Genomic DNA, 17,294 nt, shown 5'->3' on the forward strand with positions numbered 1-17,294 from the left:
GTATTAGTGATGCATTTAGCATCCAGCAGTGGGGATACTGAAGAAGCAGGACAGAGGGAGGGCAGTGGAGGTGGAGATGGGAAGAGTGTCTCCTGTTTTGTCAGAAAATAATCCGTACCTTCTTTACACTATTAGGAAATGCTCAGGAGGAAGTAGGTTTTATGAAGCAGCTTGCTTTTAAGAGTTACATGAAAAGACATCTAAGGAAAGACATTCAAGAAACTAAAAATAGTAGTTTCCTCAAAAGTAGGTGACTTAACCTTTTTCTATACACCTTTTGGGTTTTGTTTTTGGTTTTTTTAATGTTGTACCATGACCATGGATTACCTATTCTAAATTATTTTTTTAAGTTATTTGATTCATAAATAAAGATATTAATGTCAATGTGACTCAACAAGACAGGTGGCTAGTAACCACCAGGAACATTAGCAAAGCAATGTAAATGGCAACCCACTCCAGTATTCTTGCCTAGAAACTTCCATGGACAGAGGAGCCTGGTGGGCCAGTCTATGGGGTCACAAAGAGTCAGACATGACTGAGCAACTGAGCACACTCGCAATGGACAGGCATGAAGATGGGGATAAAACAGCCCCCATCCTCAAGAAGTTCAGGTCAGGGGGTGAGACCGATCACCCAGCCACTGGCTTAGCCAAGATAAGGACAACAATAGCAATGAGTGGCCAGAGCACCAGCAGTCTAGGGAAGGGCATGTCATAAATACTTCAGCGATGATGGGATCAGGAAGGTTTCTGCAGGGCTTAGGCCCCAAATGGGAGGCCTGTCCAGCACTGAACATCCCATGTCACTATGAACAGGGGCACGGAGGTCCCAGGTAACGCCCCTGAGCTCTGGGCCAGTGGATCCCAGACTCCTCCTTTGGTCACATCGGATGCTCCAATGTCATTTTTGTGTGTGCATTAATGAGGAGTTTGGGAGGCGTTAGTCCTAGCCCATAGGGCGGTGTTTCTAGAAAAATCATGATGGTGATGGTGCTGAGGAGGGATAGCAGGGGAGGAGGGAGACCCAGTGAGGGAACCATCACAACATTTCATGGGAGAGACAAACAGTTCCTGAGCCTCGTCAGCAGTGGAGACAAAATAACGGAGATGGATTGCACAGGTTTTCAGGAAGTCAAGTCAATAGGTCTTAGCGCCCAAGTGAAGGTGGATCCAGGCTGGGGAGGGTGCAGTGCGGGTGCCACAGGTAGACCATCGCCATGGACCACACGCCCAGGCTGCTGACACACCGGACGCTGGGCTAGCACTCTCCTGTGTTACTGCACCACATCAGTCCTCTCCGTCTCGCAAATCAGGAAGACTGACATCCAGAGATGCCGAGAAACTTAATCAACCTCACGGCTCATCAAAGCAACGGGGCTGGCGTTTGAATTCAAGTTGACTCCAAAACCAGACTCTAAATTTGAGACTATAGCGGGGAAGTGATATTCTATATTTGCATGTAGTCATGCCCAAAAGAGTAATACTGATGCTTAGATGGTGTTTATTGAGGGCTACCCCCAGGGTTAGGCATTGTTCTAAGCACTTTTCATTCCATTATGAACAGTCTTTCCAAGGAGGCACCAGGACTACTCCCATTTACAGACGGCAAAACCAAAGCACAGGGAGGTTAAGTAACTTGCCCAAGTTCCCACAGCTCATAAAGCCAAAGAGTCAAACATCTAAAGCTTAAAGGCATATCTTGTTATTTCCCCCATAAAACCTACTGTAGATGATAATGAGTACTTACAGAACTTTATGAAAGAGTTACTCTAAAATTGTAGAATTGTGTCTCAAAGATGTTTACCTTGAAATAAGTGGTCATGTAAACATGTTACGATACTGGTGATTCTAAGAGTGGCACAAAGCACCAAGGAACAGCATGTGTTTATTTCCTATCCTTGTTGCATTTGAATTCTCCACCATGCTATATTAACTACAGATGTCCGCTCTATATTTAACGTCTGGAAAAGTGGAAGAGAAAAAAGGAATGGGCCAAAGTTTGGGATACGCAGGAGGTAGGCAGTGATGTTTTCATTACACAAACCTTGTTTCCAACTGCTAAAATTAGTTTTTTTTTTTTTTCTTGGCCCTTACTTGGGGAATAATAGTTACAGGGAAGAAAAATGCATCTTTAAAAGCCATTCGGGCACGTGCTTTGCTGGGTAGCACATTTATGCTCAATTTGAATACTACATCCTTTATGAGAATGAAATAAATTTCCTCTAGTCATAGAAGAGAGTTTTTCCTTTATCCTTGGAATTGTCTACTTTTACTTAGAAAAGAAAAACAGTTCAAAACAAGATTTGATGAACTAACCTGTGAAGCAACTATAATTCCATGTAATTGCCAGCTGTGGACTTCACACAACATTATTGTTAGAAAGGTACCACCTAGCATTTTGCACTTCTAGGAATAGCTCACTTTACACAAGTTGTATCTCAAAGAAACTGAGTTATTGGGCCACAAATCATGAGGTGTACAGTAGTTCAATGTGCGCCTGAGCGCTCAGTCGCGTCCAACTCTTTGGACCCCCATGGAGTGTAGCCTGCCAGCACCTCTGTCCATGGAATTTCCCAAGCAAGAATACTGGAGTGGGTTGCCATCCCCTCCTCCAGGGTATTCTCCCAACCCAGGGATCGAACCCTCTGTCTCCTGCATTGTCAGGGGATTCTTTACCACTGCGCCACCAGAGAAGTAACAGTAATCCACAGAGACTGTGAAATGAAAAAGGATTCTTAATAAGGGACCTCCCTGGTGGTCTAGTGGTTAAGACTTTGCCTTCCCATGCAGGGGCTGTGGGTTCCAACCCTGGTTGGGGAACTAAGATCCTACATGCCTCTTGGCCAAAAAACCAAAACATAAAGCAGAAGCAATGTTGTGACGAATTCAAAAAAGACTTTAAAAATCATCCACATTAAAAATAAGAATTCCTAGTAATCTAAAAGCTAACAGATGATTGTTCTAAATATATATATGTATGAGTACCAGATAACTAGCTCACTGATGATGCTGGTCAGAATTATTTTATTATTGTATTATGAGCTAATGATACTATTTCACTGGTCATTCATGCTATATACATGGGACCCCAAATTGCATTTTAAAAAGTCAAACTCCCTCAAAGGAGTCTGTAAAGAGGGTGATGGTTGATGGGGTGGGGGTTGCAAATCTGGAAGGCAGTGTGACAGATTCAAAGGCCCTCCCGCTGTGGGTGGTTTTCCGTAGCATCTTAAAGCAGGAAAGCCCCACGGGGTCCCACTTTCTCCAAACACCATTCACAGCCGCCAAGGCCAAGTGCTGCGCCCGGAGGGGCGCGGAAAACATTCCGGGCATCTCCCTAGACCAGGACTTTCAATTCTTAGAACAATAAAGCTGAGTCCAGCTGCTCTCTCTCCAGCCTGTGGGAAACCAGGCTTTTCACTGTCAGCAATGCGAGAGAAAGGCGTTCAGCTTGCAGAGTCGCAGCCCGCTCTCCCGCAAGGCCGGCCCCTTTCTTTGCAGGCTAACTATGCAAATTCCCTGCATCCCTGCCCGGCCGCGCGCGGAGAGGACGCGCAACCATTCAAAGCCCGGTCGCCCGCTCCGGTCCAGCGCGTCGCCTGCGAATGCGCCCGGGAAAGGGACGATCCCTTGGCTGCAGGGCGCACAGCTGGGCACGAGGCCAAACACGCATCTTTCCCACGCGGGTGCTGTGCGCTCCGCCTCCCTACTTTTGACCTGTTCCTTCCTGCGTTTTGAATAACACGTGTATCTTTGGGAGTGTGCCGGGGGTCACGGGTTGCATGCATAGACGTTTTCAAGAAATATTCGTGACCTCCTAGCCAACAAGCGGCGCCCTGACGGCTTAGTCTCTGGGGAGAGCGGGGCACGAGTGTCCGCAGAAAGGGGAGGAGGGCTTCTCGTCCTCCCGAGCAGTGACAGACGCTTTGAAAGTTGGCCGCGGATTTCTGTTCTTGGCCAACCCTGCCCCGCGAGGTTGCCAGGCATCCGGGCCCGCGCTCCCTCACCCCTAAGTGACCGCGGTCTACTCTGGGCGCGGAACGGCCGGTTCGGCCACCTCGGGGCCTGCACCCAGCGTGGCTGGGGGGGCGCCTGCAGCAATCTCCAAGCCTGCGCCTCCCCGTGCGCTTCCCGCGCGCCCACCCTCCATGAGTGGCCCGGGGACCCCCCTTTGCCGGGCCTCGGACCACCGGCTTTCTGCCGCCAGACGGTAAGCGTGCTCCGCGGACGCTTTTCCCATTCATTCCCCGCCCGCCTGCCCACAGCGGCCCGGACAGGCAGCCAGGCCCGCGCGGCTCTCCACTGGGGCCACCGTGTCGCCAAGGCAGACCCGGGGACTCAGAGCCCGAGGCGCCGAGGAGGGGGCCGCATCCGTCTGGAGTGGGCCCCCACCCCTCTCCCGCCTGCCCGGCGACCTTTCCAGGGGCCGCGCGGGAGACCCACGTATCGGATCCCCGGCCGGGGGTGAAGGCGGATGCGCGCACCGACCTAGGCGCGGCCAGGCGTGGGGCTTTGTCCCGCAGCCCCCCGCCGCCTGGGGACCCAGACGCGACCCGGGCTCACCTCTCTGCTGGCCCTGCGCGGAGACCCAGAGCAGCGAGGCCAGGAGCGCCAGCCCCGCGCAGCCGTCACGCATCTCGCCGCCGCGCTCGGGTAGGTCCGGGGTGAAAGCGGCGACCGCGCGCGGGGACTCAGCGGAGGGCGAGACTGCGCTGCCCGCCGGCCCCTCGGACACACCCCCGCCGACCTCCGCGGCGCCCGGCCCCGCCCACCGCCCGCAGCCCGCGCGGGAGACCCTCCCCCTCCCCGGAGACCCCTCCCAGCGGAGACCTCCCCCGATCCGAGACCCCTCCCCCCGAGACCCTTCCCCACACAGATTCTCTCTCCCTAAAGGCTCCCGCCCGCCGCCATAGGTCCCCTCTCTCGCGTGAGGGGGAACAGCCTGAGCCATCCCCAACTCGGGGGTGAGGGTCGCCTCTCCGCCGCGGGCTCCGAATTGGGGGGGCAGACGGAGAAAGTGACTGGAGGAGGAGCGGGGGTAGGGGCAGATCTGCCGGCCTGGGCGGTAGATTCCCAGAAAGTATTTACCCTGCTGACCCTTACCGCCCCGCGGGGGCCATGCGGCCGAGCCCGGAGCCGGGACTCCCGAGCAGCCGCCACGGAGACCGCCGCACGCGGGGCGGGGGGTCTGGCTAGCCCCCAGGATGGGACCCCTGGCTCACCGACCCGCATCTCTGGCCCCCAAGGGGTGGCCTGGGCCTCCCAGGAAGGGACTGGAGCTGGTAACTACCAGCTTACCCCCTCTGCTGTTGGCAGAGGGTTTTGTGAAGCCTTTTCTAAAAAGGAGTAGTAATTCGCTTCCCACTTTGTCTAAGACAAGAAAGGTCGCTTGGATTTAATTATTATCATTATTATCATTTGCATACCCTTACATGTAGCTCGAGAAGATCTTATGGGGGAGCGGGGAGAAGGGAGTCAGTCTTAATAGGATATCTCAACCGCTTTGTTCTTTTTTAAAAAATACATCTGGTCCCTGTTAAAGAATTTTTAATTTCCTCTGATTTTTTTTCTATTGAAAGTATTCATAACACTTTGTAGATCTTGCTTTCTCACAATGTAAACAGGCGAGATAAAGTAAGTGACTTATTAAGGTCCGTGCTCTCATAAATGTCTTTTTTCTTTTTTTGCCTGATAGGGAGATAGTTATATTTCAACAATCTTACCAATTCTAGTTTTTCTCAAGACATTTCCTTCAACGTTTAATGAATAAAATATCATTGTAATATTGGCAATTATTATTACTTTTAAGCATAGAAATACAGAACAAGAGGGTAGAATTTGGCCCTTTATAAAGGATGCAGTATAGTTGGATGAGAAGCTAGTCATCACAGTACTAAATTTAAAACAGAGATTCTTAACTATTAAAGCAATGAAGTAGTAAAGTATTAAGTATTTAAGTAACAAATCAGTGATTAAGTTCAGTGTTTAGCAACTGATCAAGTATTAAGCATTTGATATTAAAAGATAGAATTATAAGTATTTCTGCACCAAAATAACTTTGCGTGCACATTATACATGGGCGGACACATCTTTTTGAGTCTTAAGAGCATCCATGCTGATTAGCTGTTGTGATCTTCCCAATTCTGAAAGGCAGCAGTTAGTTAACCCTGTGTGAAGAGGTGAGGAAATGAATTCAGGAGGTTAAGGTCTCAATGACAGCAAATGTCTGGTGTAGAGCCAGCCTCAGAGCTGATTTCTGGTCCAGAGTTCTCTGATTCCTGCACTGAGACCCTGGAAGATGAACTGAAAGGCAACAGCAGAATCACGTCTGTACCGCCAAATCCTGGGTACCTAGAAGTTCTGTCTGGACTTCAGACCCTATCTTTGAACTACAGACGGGGAACTCAGGCTCCTGTTTTAGAGAAACAAAGGGTCAGCACATGGAGGAGTGAATAGGAAGTGTCCAAAGTCACCAAGTTGGCCCAATTTGTCCTTGCTCAAAATTAAGCAGAAAGATTTCAGTGAAAGAAGAATTTCAGAAGCCACTGTAATGAACAAGCTTGGGTAAGTTTTAATAGAAAAAATGTCACAATTCCCCTTCACTACCAGTTTTGCCATTCTTCAGCAAGCTTCAGTTCAGTTCAGTTGCTCAGTCAAGCCCAACTCTTTGTGACACCATGGACTGCAGCGCTCCAGGCTTCCCTGTCCATCACCAACTCCCAGAACTTGCTCAAAGTCATGTCCATCGAGTCGGTGATGCCATCCAGCCATCTCATCCTCTATCGTCCCCTTCTCCTCCTGCTCTCAATCTTTCCCAGCATCAGCATCTTTTCTAGTTAGTTCTTCTCATCGAGTGGCCAAAGTATTGGAGTTTCAGCTTTAGCATCAGTCCTTCCAATGAATATTCGGGACTGATTTCCTTTAGGATGGACTGGTTTGATCTCCTTGCAGTCCAAGGGACTCTCAAGAGTCTCCTCCAACACCACAGTTCAAAAGCATCAATTCTTTGGCGCTCAGCTTTCTTCATAGTCCAACTTTCATATCCATACATGACTACTGGAAAAACCATAGCTTTGACTAGATGGACCTTTGTTGGCAAAGTAATGTCTGCTTTTTAATATGCTGTCTAGGTTGGTTGTAGCTTTTCTTCCAAGGATCAAGCGTCTTTTAATTTCATAGCTGCAATACCATCTGCAGTGATCTTGGAGCCCCAAAAAGCAAAGTCTGTCACTGTTTCCATTGTTTCCCCATCTATTTGCCATGAAATGATGGGACCAGATGCCATGATCTTAGTTTTCTGAATGTTGAGTTTTAAGCCAACTTTTTCACTCTCCTCTTTCACTTTCATCAACAGGTTCTTTAGCCTCTTTAGCCACTTTCATCAAGAGGCTCAGCAGGCTTGGAAATATCTAAATTAGCTACAGCACCATGGAAGGTCAAGGGTGGCCTGTTCAAGGTGAAAATGATGTAAGAATGTTCATGGTTTGTGAGAAAGCAGAAATTCAGCTCAACAAGGCACACAAAGATGCTGCCTCCAATGTCACCTGTAAATAATGAGCAACGAAAATGCCTAAATGCTAAGCAAGAGTTAATTGGTTAATAATTTACAGTAAATGACATAAAAAGCTGTTCAGTTCAGTTCAGTTCAGTCACTCAGTTGTGTCTGACTCTTTGCGACCCCATGAATCTCAGCACGCCAGGCCTCCCTGTCCATCACCAACTCCCAGAGTTCATTCAGACTCATGTCCATCAAGTCAGTGATGCCATCCAGCCATCTCATCCTCTGTTGTCCCTTCTCCTCCTGCCCCCCATCCCTCCCAGCATCAGAGTCTTTTCCAATGAGTCAACTCTTAGCATGAGGTGGCCAAAGTACTGGAGTTTCAGCTTCAGCATCATTCCCTCCAAAGAAATCCCAGGGCTGATCTCCTTCAGAATGGACTGGTTGGATCTCCTTGCAGTCCAAGGGACTCTCAAGAGTTTTCTCCAGCACCACAGTTCAAAAGCATCAATTCTTTGGTGCTCAGCTTTCTTCACAGTCCAACTCTCACATCCATACATGACCACTGGAAAAATCATAGCCTCGACTAGACAGACCTTTGTTGGCAAAGTAATGTCTCTGCTTTTGAATATGCTATCTATGTTGGTCATAACTTTTCTTCCAAGGAGTAAGCGTCTTTTAATTTCATGGCTGCAGTCACCAAGCTGTTAGGTACCCATTTTTAAAGTATGAGACTTAGAAGTTACCAAAAAACACTGAAAGTAATAAAAGCAAAATTCCAGTTAATATGGGAGTCCTGGTTGTAATTATATAAAATAAACCCATGTATAAATGATACTAGAAAGCAGGATGCAGAAGAAAATAGTTGTGTTCAGCTGATAAGAGTGAAAGGGGTGGTGGTGGGGGTTGTTGTTCGTATGATAAAGAACTTGGGCCAGCCTCAGAGATGGCTCCCATTCTTCCCCCTCATTTTCTAGAAATGATATCTTGGGCAAGTTTCCTCATCTGTAACATAGAAATAATAATAGTTCCAACTTCATGCATTCAACAAATATTTTTTTAGTCCCTGTTAGGTATCAGGTTCTATGGCTTCTCCTTCAAACAAGACAGGTTTTCATCTCTGTGGAACATTGTCTGGCAGTTAAGGCAAGAAAAAATGTAAGCTAAAATTATAAATTTAATTAAAGGGTCACTGAGATAAGGAATTTGAGAACAAGCCCTGATCTGGCAGTTTGGGAAGGTTTTGCTGAGAAACTTATTCATAAGGATTCAATGAGCTAATGTCTGTCAGTCACCAGCACTCTGCCTAGCTTATGGTAAATGCTCAAGAAAGATGAATTATTATTTCAATTTTTCTATAATATGACTATATTTTTCAATTAAAAGAAGAGAAAACCCAGCTTGATTATGAACATTTTCAGAAACAAGAGTTCAGGCAGAGAGGGATGGGCCAGATCAGAGCTTTCAAAACCACTTGAGGGATCATGTTAAAATACTGATTCCAGTGCAGTAGGGCTGTGGCTGGAGGCTGAATTTCTGTACCTCTAACAAGCTCCTAGGTGATGCTCATGCTGCTGGTAGGCAGAGTGCACCTTGAACAGAAGTTCCTGGCTTGCTTGTCCTTGATCTTGCCTGCACTTTGAACTCAATGGAGAAGTTTGAAAAGATACTATTGTTCGTTTCTATCCCCCGAGATTCAGATTCAGTTGGTATGGGGAGGAGTCTGGACATTAAGATATTTTAAGGCTCTCCAGGTGAGCGCAACATGCAACAACATTTGAGACACCCTGGGCTAGACTGAATGGCTAGAGAAGATGATCTGGGTCTAATGGCTGGGCATGCTGCAGGAGCCAGTCTCAGAAAAGTATGATCACCGAAGAAGCTAAGCCTGGCAGATGTTTTCCTGTGAGGACAGACAGCCACGTGGCAGGAACCCAGCCAGTGAGGCCCAGAGTATGGGCCAGGACCATTTTTCTGGAGGTTGGGGTAAGCAAAACTGTCCTTTAGTTCTAAAGGGATTGAGATCCCAGGCAGGGACTGGAACACAGAAACATCATACCAGGATCCAGCCACCAAGCTGGAGTATAAAGTGGAGGATGTGATTACCAGGAAAGAGGTAAGAGGTTGGTCACTAGAATAGGGTTAGGGTGTCAGAGTCTGGGCCAGGACAAAGCTAAAGAGGCTGAGTATAAACTAAGTTGCTTAAAGCCCCATGGCAGAAATAAGGTGATTAGGAGACTAAGCCTTCAGCAAGAGTGAGGGGTGGATGGTCCAGTAGACAGAGTGGGCAGATTAGGGATGGAGGCAGAATAGTGTCACCCCAGAGATGTTGGAGAAGACTCTTAAGAGTCCCTTGGACTGCAAAGAGATCAAACCAGTAAATCCTAAAGGAATCAACCCTGAATATTCATTGGAAGGACTGATGCTGAAGCTGAATACTTTGCCACCTGATGCAAAGAGCCAACTTATTGGAAAAGACCCTGATGATGGAAAAGATTGAGGGCAGGAAAAGAAGGGGACAGCAGAGGATGAGATGGTTGGATGGCATCACCAACTCAATGGACATGAGTCTGAGCAAGCTCCAGGAGATGGTGAATGACAGGGAAGCCTGGTGTGCTGCAGTCCTTGGGGTCTCAGAGTCGGACACAAGTGAGCCACTGAACAACAACAGAGACGTGCATGTCCTAATGGCTGGGTCCTGGGAGGACGTTGTGCATGAAAAGTCTCAGATGTGATTAAGTGAGGATTTTACGATAACTTTATTTATTCATTCATAGCCCCAAACTGGAACCAAGCCACGTGTCCATCACCAGAAGAATGGATTTTAAAATATCGAATATTTTGGGACTTCCCTGGCAGACCAGTGATTAAGGGTTTGCCTGTACCAATGCGGGGGGCTACAAATTTGATCCCTGGTCAGGAAGTTAAGATCCCACACATCTCTTGGCCAAAATACCAAAGCATAAAGCAGAAGCAATATTTTAACAATTCAATAAAGACTTTTAAAATATTAAAATAAAATGTTAGATGGAATGTTTGCAAATGTTTGCAATGGAATAAACTTGGCAATAAGACAGAATGAACCACTGACTCACACAGCATGAATGAATTTGAAAAATGTTCAAGCTGGTTTTAGAAAAGGCAGAGGAACCAGAGATCAAATTGCCAACATCTGCTGGATCATCGAAAAAGCAAGAGAGTTCCAAAAAAAACATCTTATTTCTGCTTTATTGACTATGCCAAAGCCTTTGACTGTGTGAATCACAATAAACTGTGGAAAATTCTTCAAGAGTTGGGAATACCAGACCACCTGACCTGCCCTTTGAGAAACCTGTATGCAGGTCAGGAGGCAACAGTTAGAACTGGATATGGAACAACAGACTGGTTCCAAATAGAAAAAGGAGTACGTCAAGGCTGTATATTTTCACCCTGCTTATTTAATTTATATGCAGAGTACATCATGAGAAATGCTGGACTGGAGGAAGCACAAGCTGGAATCAAGATTGCTGGGAGAAATATCAATCACCTCAGATACACAGATGACACCACTCTTATGGCAGAAAGTGAAGAACTAAAGAGCCTCTTGATGAAAGTGAAAGGAGAGTGAAAAAAATGGCTTAAAGCTCAGCATTCAGAAAACATAAGATCATGGCATCCAGTCCCATCACTTCATGGCAAATAGATGGGGAAACAGTGGAAACAGTGGCTGACTTTATTTTTGAAATCAGTGACCAAAATCACTGCAGATGGTGATTGCAGCCATGAAATTAAAAGATGCTTACTCCTTGGAAGGAAAGTTATGACCAACCTAGATAGCATATTCAAAAGCAGAGATATTACTTTGTCTACAAAGGTGTACCTAGTCAAGGCTATGGTTTTACCAGTGGTCATGTATGGATGTGAGAGTTGGACTATAAAAAGGCTGAGTGCTGAAGAATTGATGCTTTTAAACTGTGGTGTTGGAGAAGACTCTCTAGAGTCCCTTGGACTGCAAGGAGATCCAACCAGTCCATCCTAAAGGAGTTCAGTTCTGGGTGTCTATTGGTAGGACTGATGTTGAAGCTGAAACTCCAGTACTTTGGTCACCTGATGTAAAGACCCTGATGCTGGGAAAGATTGAAGGCAGGAGGAGAAGGGGATGACAGAGGATGAGATGGTTGGATGGCATCACCAACTCAATGGACATGGGTTTGGGTGGGCTCCGGGAGTTAGTGATGGACAGGGAGGCCTGGCCTGCTGCAGTTCATGGGGTCGCAAAGAGTCGGACAGGACTGAGGGACTGAACTGACCTGATACTAAGTGAAAGAAGCCAGACACAAAAGAGTCAATTTCTGTGACGTTTATCAACAGACAGAACTAATCAAAGGAAAACAGTAGTTGCCTATGGAGAGAGTGAAGATTGACTGGAAAAAGAAAAAAAGGAGTCTGTGGTCATAGAAATGTTCTGTATCCTGATTGGCATGTTGGTTTTATGGCTACAAACCTCTACCAAAATTCTTTCTGTTATACAGGTTTAGGACCCATGCATTTCTCTGTATAAATAAGGATCTGGAGATGAGGCAATTTTTGTCAATTTTTCTGGCTGAGCCCAGAGTAGTCCCAGAAGTCCTTGTGAGTGAAATAGCGGGGACAAGGGAGTCAAAGAAATTCAGTGTGACAGAAACCCACTCTGCCAAAGACGACTTTGAAAGACAGAGGAATGGGACCATGAGTCCAGGAATTCGAGAGGCTTCAAGAGGCTGGAATACTTTCTAGAGGCTCCAAATCTGTGGACACCTGATGCGAAGGGCTGACTCACTAGAAAAGACCCTGATACTGGGAAAGATTGAAGGCAAAATGAGAAGGGGACAACAGAGGATGAGGTGGTTGGATAGCATTACTGGCTCAATGGACGCGAGTTTGGGCAAACTTCGGGAGAAGGACAGTGCTTTAATGGTTTCTTAAAACACTTATAGTGTTTTAAATTTGCAAATCTGAGTTTTCAAATCATGACTTAAAAAATACATTTAAATAGACTTTCACAGCAATCTCATACACAAAAAATCATGGTTAAAAAAATACAGGAACAAATTACAGTTCCCACATTTACTTGACTGAGTGAGCTTTGGGAAATTATTTAAGTTTCTTGACCTCTGTCTCCTCATCTGTAAAATGGGGACACATAGGAGACCTACATCAAAAGATGAGAAGCAAGATTCTTAGCATAGTGCCCAGTAACAAGTAAGTATCCAATAACTATTTTCTTCAATGACTGTGTTCATCACCATCGTCAGAAATTAGGAAGCAATGTTGCACAGCTGTTGTCATGAAGATGGGCCAGTTTGTCAGCACAGGTTTATAAAAGGCTGTTGGACACACGTGAAGAGATAAACCATTATTTATCTTCTTATTTACATGGAAGACGCAGAGATGATTCCGAGGGGAATGGCAAGCTAGAAGAAAATATCTTCCTGAAAACCAAGTAGTAGAAAGAGGTTAATGGAAAATAGTGACCAGTACAGCAAAACCCAAAGAGAATCTGTTTTTCAAAAAATTTGGCAGAGAATTGGTCATTAAAGAACTTTGCAAATATCTTTTTTCTCTCACAGAGGAAGAGGAAGCCAAATTGGTGTGGGGGGGTGTCTGGGAGACAGCTGTTCACAAGGACATGTAAACAACATTTGTCCCCCAGACTCTGCAGGGTGTCTCTGCCTGCTGGATATTTGTAACAACAAAACCTCCAACAGGAAAGTTAGATTTGGAAATCAAGGTTAGCAGCACATGTGACTTGGTAAAGCTGGACACAGATTATCTGAAAATTAGGAAATAGAGGTCCGTTTCTTTTATTTTATTATTATTTTTTTTGGTCCGTTTCTTTTAAAATTTATTGTATTGAAGTATAGCTGATTTACAATGTTGTGTTAATTTCTGCTATACAGCACGGTGACTCAGTTATACATGTAGAAATATTCTTTTTCATATTCTTTTCCCTTATGTTTTATCACAGAATATTGAGTATTGTTCCCTGTCCTGTACAGTGAGAGTTTGTTTATCCATCCTGTATGCAATAATTTTCATCAGGAAGCGGTGTTTATGAAGATACTCGTCATGTGTCATTTTCATCTGCCCTAGTTTGGGAGAAGATGCTTATAAACCATCACTCTTATGTTGCTTCCTTCTGTTTTTATGAAGTTCTTCTCCTGTTCACTCCACGTGGAGGCAGATATTCTTCAATATTCTGCACTTTCCATTCCCAGAGCCTTTCTTTTCTCCTTGTTTACCCCCAGATCCTCATCTTTGCTTATTTTGTCACAACCCCTACGTACCTTTCATCAGGAAGCCAGGGGATAGTCAAATGACTTAGACACCTTGCAGTGATTTGGCAGCAGAGACGATCCTCAAATTTTAGGAAGACGCTGATACTAAGAAATAGGATTTGTGGTTGAAACAGACAGTATCCTTCCATTAAAAGATCCTTTATAGGATTCAGGAAGTAGTTAATTCTGGTCATTGTAGTAGTTAATTCAATGCCGTATACTGGACAGTCAGAAGATCTAAAATTAGAATTGTGTTTCTGGACAACATGAGCTATTTGACTCTGAGCCTTGGTGTTTCTCTGTAAAATCTGGAAAACAATATAGACCACTAGACATAATTACTACCGATAATGACAGCAATAGTAATAACAGCTCCCAGGTGTTAAAGAACCTTGAAAGGAGACATTACATCTGTGTTCCCAGGTGTTCTGCTTCAATTTCTGTTCTAGGACTGGATCATGGCCGCTGAACAAGACTGGAGAACTACACCGACCAGGATCTCTTCAACCCATGCCCACAGTCATTAAGGCTGACCTTCAGAATTGACCAGCAATCTTAGGACCTGCTGGAAACTGTTCGCATCCCACTGACTGATCCCATCTTTTCAGGGCTCAGCTGCATTTCCCTCCAGCTAGGATGCCCATCATCTCTTCCTTTTTCCTCTCATTGAACTCCTAGCCATCCCTCAAGACCCAACTCAAACATCCCCTCCTGCAGGTAGCCTTCTGTGATTGCTTCAGTGCTCACAGACTGCTTGCTCCTTTGTGCCACCAATGTACTTTGTAATGCAATCTCCATTTTAACGGATCTGTGAATTTTATTAACTTATTTTTCACATTAAACAACGAATTCTTGCCCCTCTTGTTTTATTTTGTCTTAACACTTTCCATAGTGTCTGAAATTAAACAAATACTTGTTGAAAATGACAATGATGTTGATGCATTCAACACTATGTAATAATACTGGTGCAGTTGCTGCATTATTCTGACATGTCATATGAATCATCTCAAAGTTTTCTAAACATCCCCAGGTGGCAAAAGGCAATGTGAGCAACTAGGGCTAAAAGAGCTCTCAGTTACAAGCAATGCAAGCTGACTCTGGCCACCTTAAAGAGGACAAGGTAATTGGGGAGATGTTTGTGGGGTGGGAAGAGTGGGGGTCACAGAATCCATAGGAACCTGGAGGACAAGGCTTGGAGGATGCGTGGGAACCTAGAGAACTCCAGATGCTTGGCCACAGGCCCAAGGTCAAGACCACCGACCTGAACAGAACAGCTGACACCAACCACAGCACTAGAGGTGTCTGACCTTCAGCTGCTCGCTCCATCTTTGTTTCACCAGCTCATCTTCCAAAACCTGGGGAACCAGTCATGAACTGAGCTTACATCCTGTGTCCAAGGTCATGGTGGAAGAGGCATGGACCTTTTCCTTAGGAGATCTGACTGATGAGAAACAGAAGACAAATGAGCGAGACGGAGAATTCCTCCTGCTTCTCTCTACCAGTCCCTGCAGGAGGCCCCAGGATCCTCTTCTCTGCTCGGATAAGCCTGGCATTCAGATGCCTTCCAAGCCCCCCACCTGACCCCCGTGAGCTCCTCTGGTTCTTCCAGAGCAGAATCAGCATTTCATGCCTTACTCTTCTATGTCACATCTCCCCCTTCTCTCTGCATTCTCCTCTTCTCTGTTGCCATGGATTTCACCTCTCAAATAGAGCATCAGCGTTTTAATCTTTGCCTCCCCATCTGTGCCTGAGATGCTAGCTCAGAACACTTGGAGAGAAGTGGGAAGTCAGTTTAGTTGCTGCACTGAGTCCACAGTGTGTAGGAAGAAACCCAGGTGAGGAATCTGATCTTTGAAGCAGAAGTGATGAGAAGGAATTATAGATTTTTAATCAGAGAAACGAGAGTAAAGTCCTACTTAGGAAAATCTATCTTCTGGCAGTAAACAGAAAGAGTGGAATCAAGAGAAATGGAAGACAAGTGACTGGGTTGAGAGGAGGAGGGGGGGCGAGGTGGGGAGGACAGAGCAGAGAGGAGGGCAGTGGGAAAGCAGAAGAAAGAGGATGAAACGAGATTTCAAAAGAAGGAACATGACTGAGTAACTAATTGGATACAGATGATCAAGGAAATTGGAGATTTAAATTTTTCTTTCTGAAAATGCGAAAAAAAAATTGGTTAGATGGGAAGGTGAGCCACTGGGAGAGGAAGTCACAAGTCCAGTTGTTTGTTGTAACTGTGATGTTACGAGATAGTCTGAGGGAGATGTTAGAAACACAGCTGGAAATTTGAGACAGAGTTCCATTCTCTCTGTGTGATGGTGACACCATGGACAGAAGCAAACTCAGGAAGTGGGATGCTCAGAGAGAAAGGTCATGAGGAGCTCAGGTGAGAACAAGGCAAAGCAGAGCTCCTGGCAGATGGCCAAAGACTTCCGTGGAGAGAAGGTGCAGAATTCATCCATGGGAGGCGAGAGCTGGGAGAAAGGAGATTCGAGGAAGAAGTGAAGACTGAGGATGAACTAGTGGCTTTGGTGAGTGGTCCAGGAAGCTGTAGGGAAGATGAGTGACACCCACTTTACTGAACGTTTACGGTGCCTGCTGCTTAACCCTCATGTGCAAAGTCAGTATTATGTCCAGTTCAAGGGTAAAACGCTAAGAGGCTCAGAGAGGTTAGCCAACTTGCTCCAAGTCACACAGCTAAAATGCATGTTGTTGTTCAGTCTTTAAGTCGTGTCTGACTTTTTGTGATAGGTCAGGCTTCCCTGTCCTTCGCCATCTCCCGGAGTTTGCTCAAACTCATGTCCATTGAGTCGTAATGCCATCCAACCATCTCATCCTCTGTTGTCCCCTTCTCCTGCCTTCAGTCTTTAAAATGTATATCAGTTTGGTTTTGCTATGGCCACAAATCACCCCCCAACATAATGGCTTAGGGCCATAACCATGTATTTTTCCTCCAGGCAATCATGTGGTTTGGTCAGCTCAGTGGGGCCCTTTCCCTGTTGGTCTTTGCTGGGGGTGTTCTCAAGCCTGCCATCAACTCCAGGGTAAGGAAATAGTGGTTTGGGGGTGCCGTGGTTGAGATGCATGAAGCTAACCCACAGGCGATCAGTACGGTCCTAGGATGTTACTAGATACGGTGACTTAGAAATTAACACACTTAGAATAAATAAGATTAGAATGAGAACAGCATACCCAAAGTAAAACAGCGAATCTAACATGTGGCAGAGAGCAGTTGTCGACAGCACATAGTAGTAACAACCGTGATTAGAGCCGACGGCATTACTGAGTTCGCAGTGGGCCAGCCGCTGACCCAAGGGCTTTTGTGCATGATCTCATTTAATCCCCACAACAACCCCATCAGGCACGGCTGTTAGCTTATCTTCCAGTGAGGAAACAGGCACAAAATGCCTGGGCGGCTTAACCCAGATGGATCCAGGCAGAGGGGTCGGGAGTTTGGAATGTAGAAGATAGGTATCATTGTGTAATTTCAGTCCCAGTGTATAT

The 17,294-nt window shown here is 45.9% G+C and overlaps 1 protein-coding gene and 1 long non-coding RNA gene across 3 annotated transcripts in view; one reads left to right on the plus strand and one right to left on the minus strand.

Moving 5' to 3' along the window:
• The window catches only part of LAMA1 (laminin subunit alpha 1), a 126,607-nt gene extending 121,794 nt beyond the window's left edge, over positions 1-4,813 (minus strand). For both annotated transcript variants that reach the window (XM_018039604.1, XM_018039603.1), the window contains exon 1: positions 4,563-4,813. In XM_018039604.1, the coding sequence (XP_017895093.1) occupies positions 4,563-4,635 (73 nt within the window). In that variant the 5' untranslated portion in view covers positions 4,636-4,813. The remainder of the gene's footprint in view (positions 1-4,562) is intronic.
• Positions 3,025-14,647, plus strand: LOC108633796. Its single transcript, XR_001917172.1, has 2 exons — positions 3,025-4,209; positions 14,243-14,647. It is a non-coding gene; the product is annotated as an uncharacterized LOC108633796 (long non-coding RNA).

This window comes from Capra hircus, chromosome 24 (genome assembly GCF_001704415.2).
Source record: "Capra hircus breed San Clemente chromosome 24, ASM170441v1, whole genome shotgun sequence".
NCBI classification, from domain to species: domain Eukaryota; kingdom Metazoa; phylum Chordata; class Mammalia; order Artiodactyla; family Bovidae; genus Capra; species Capra hircus.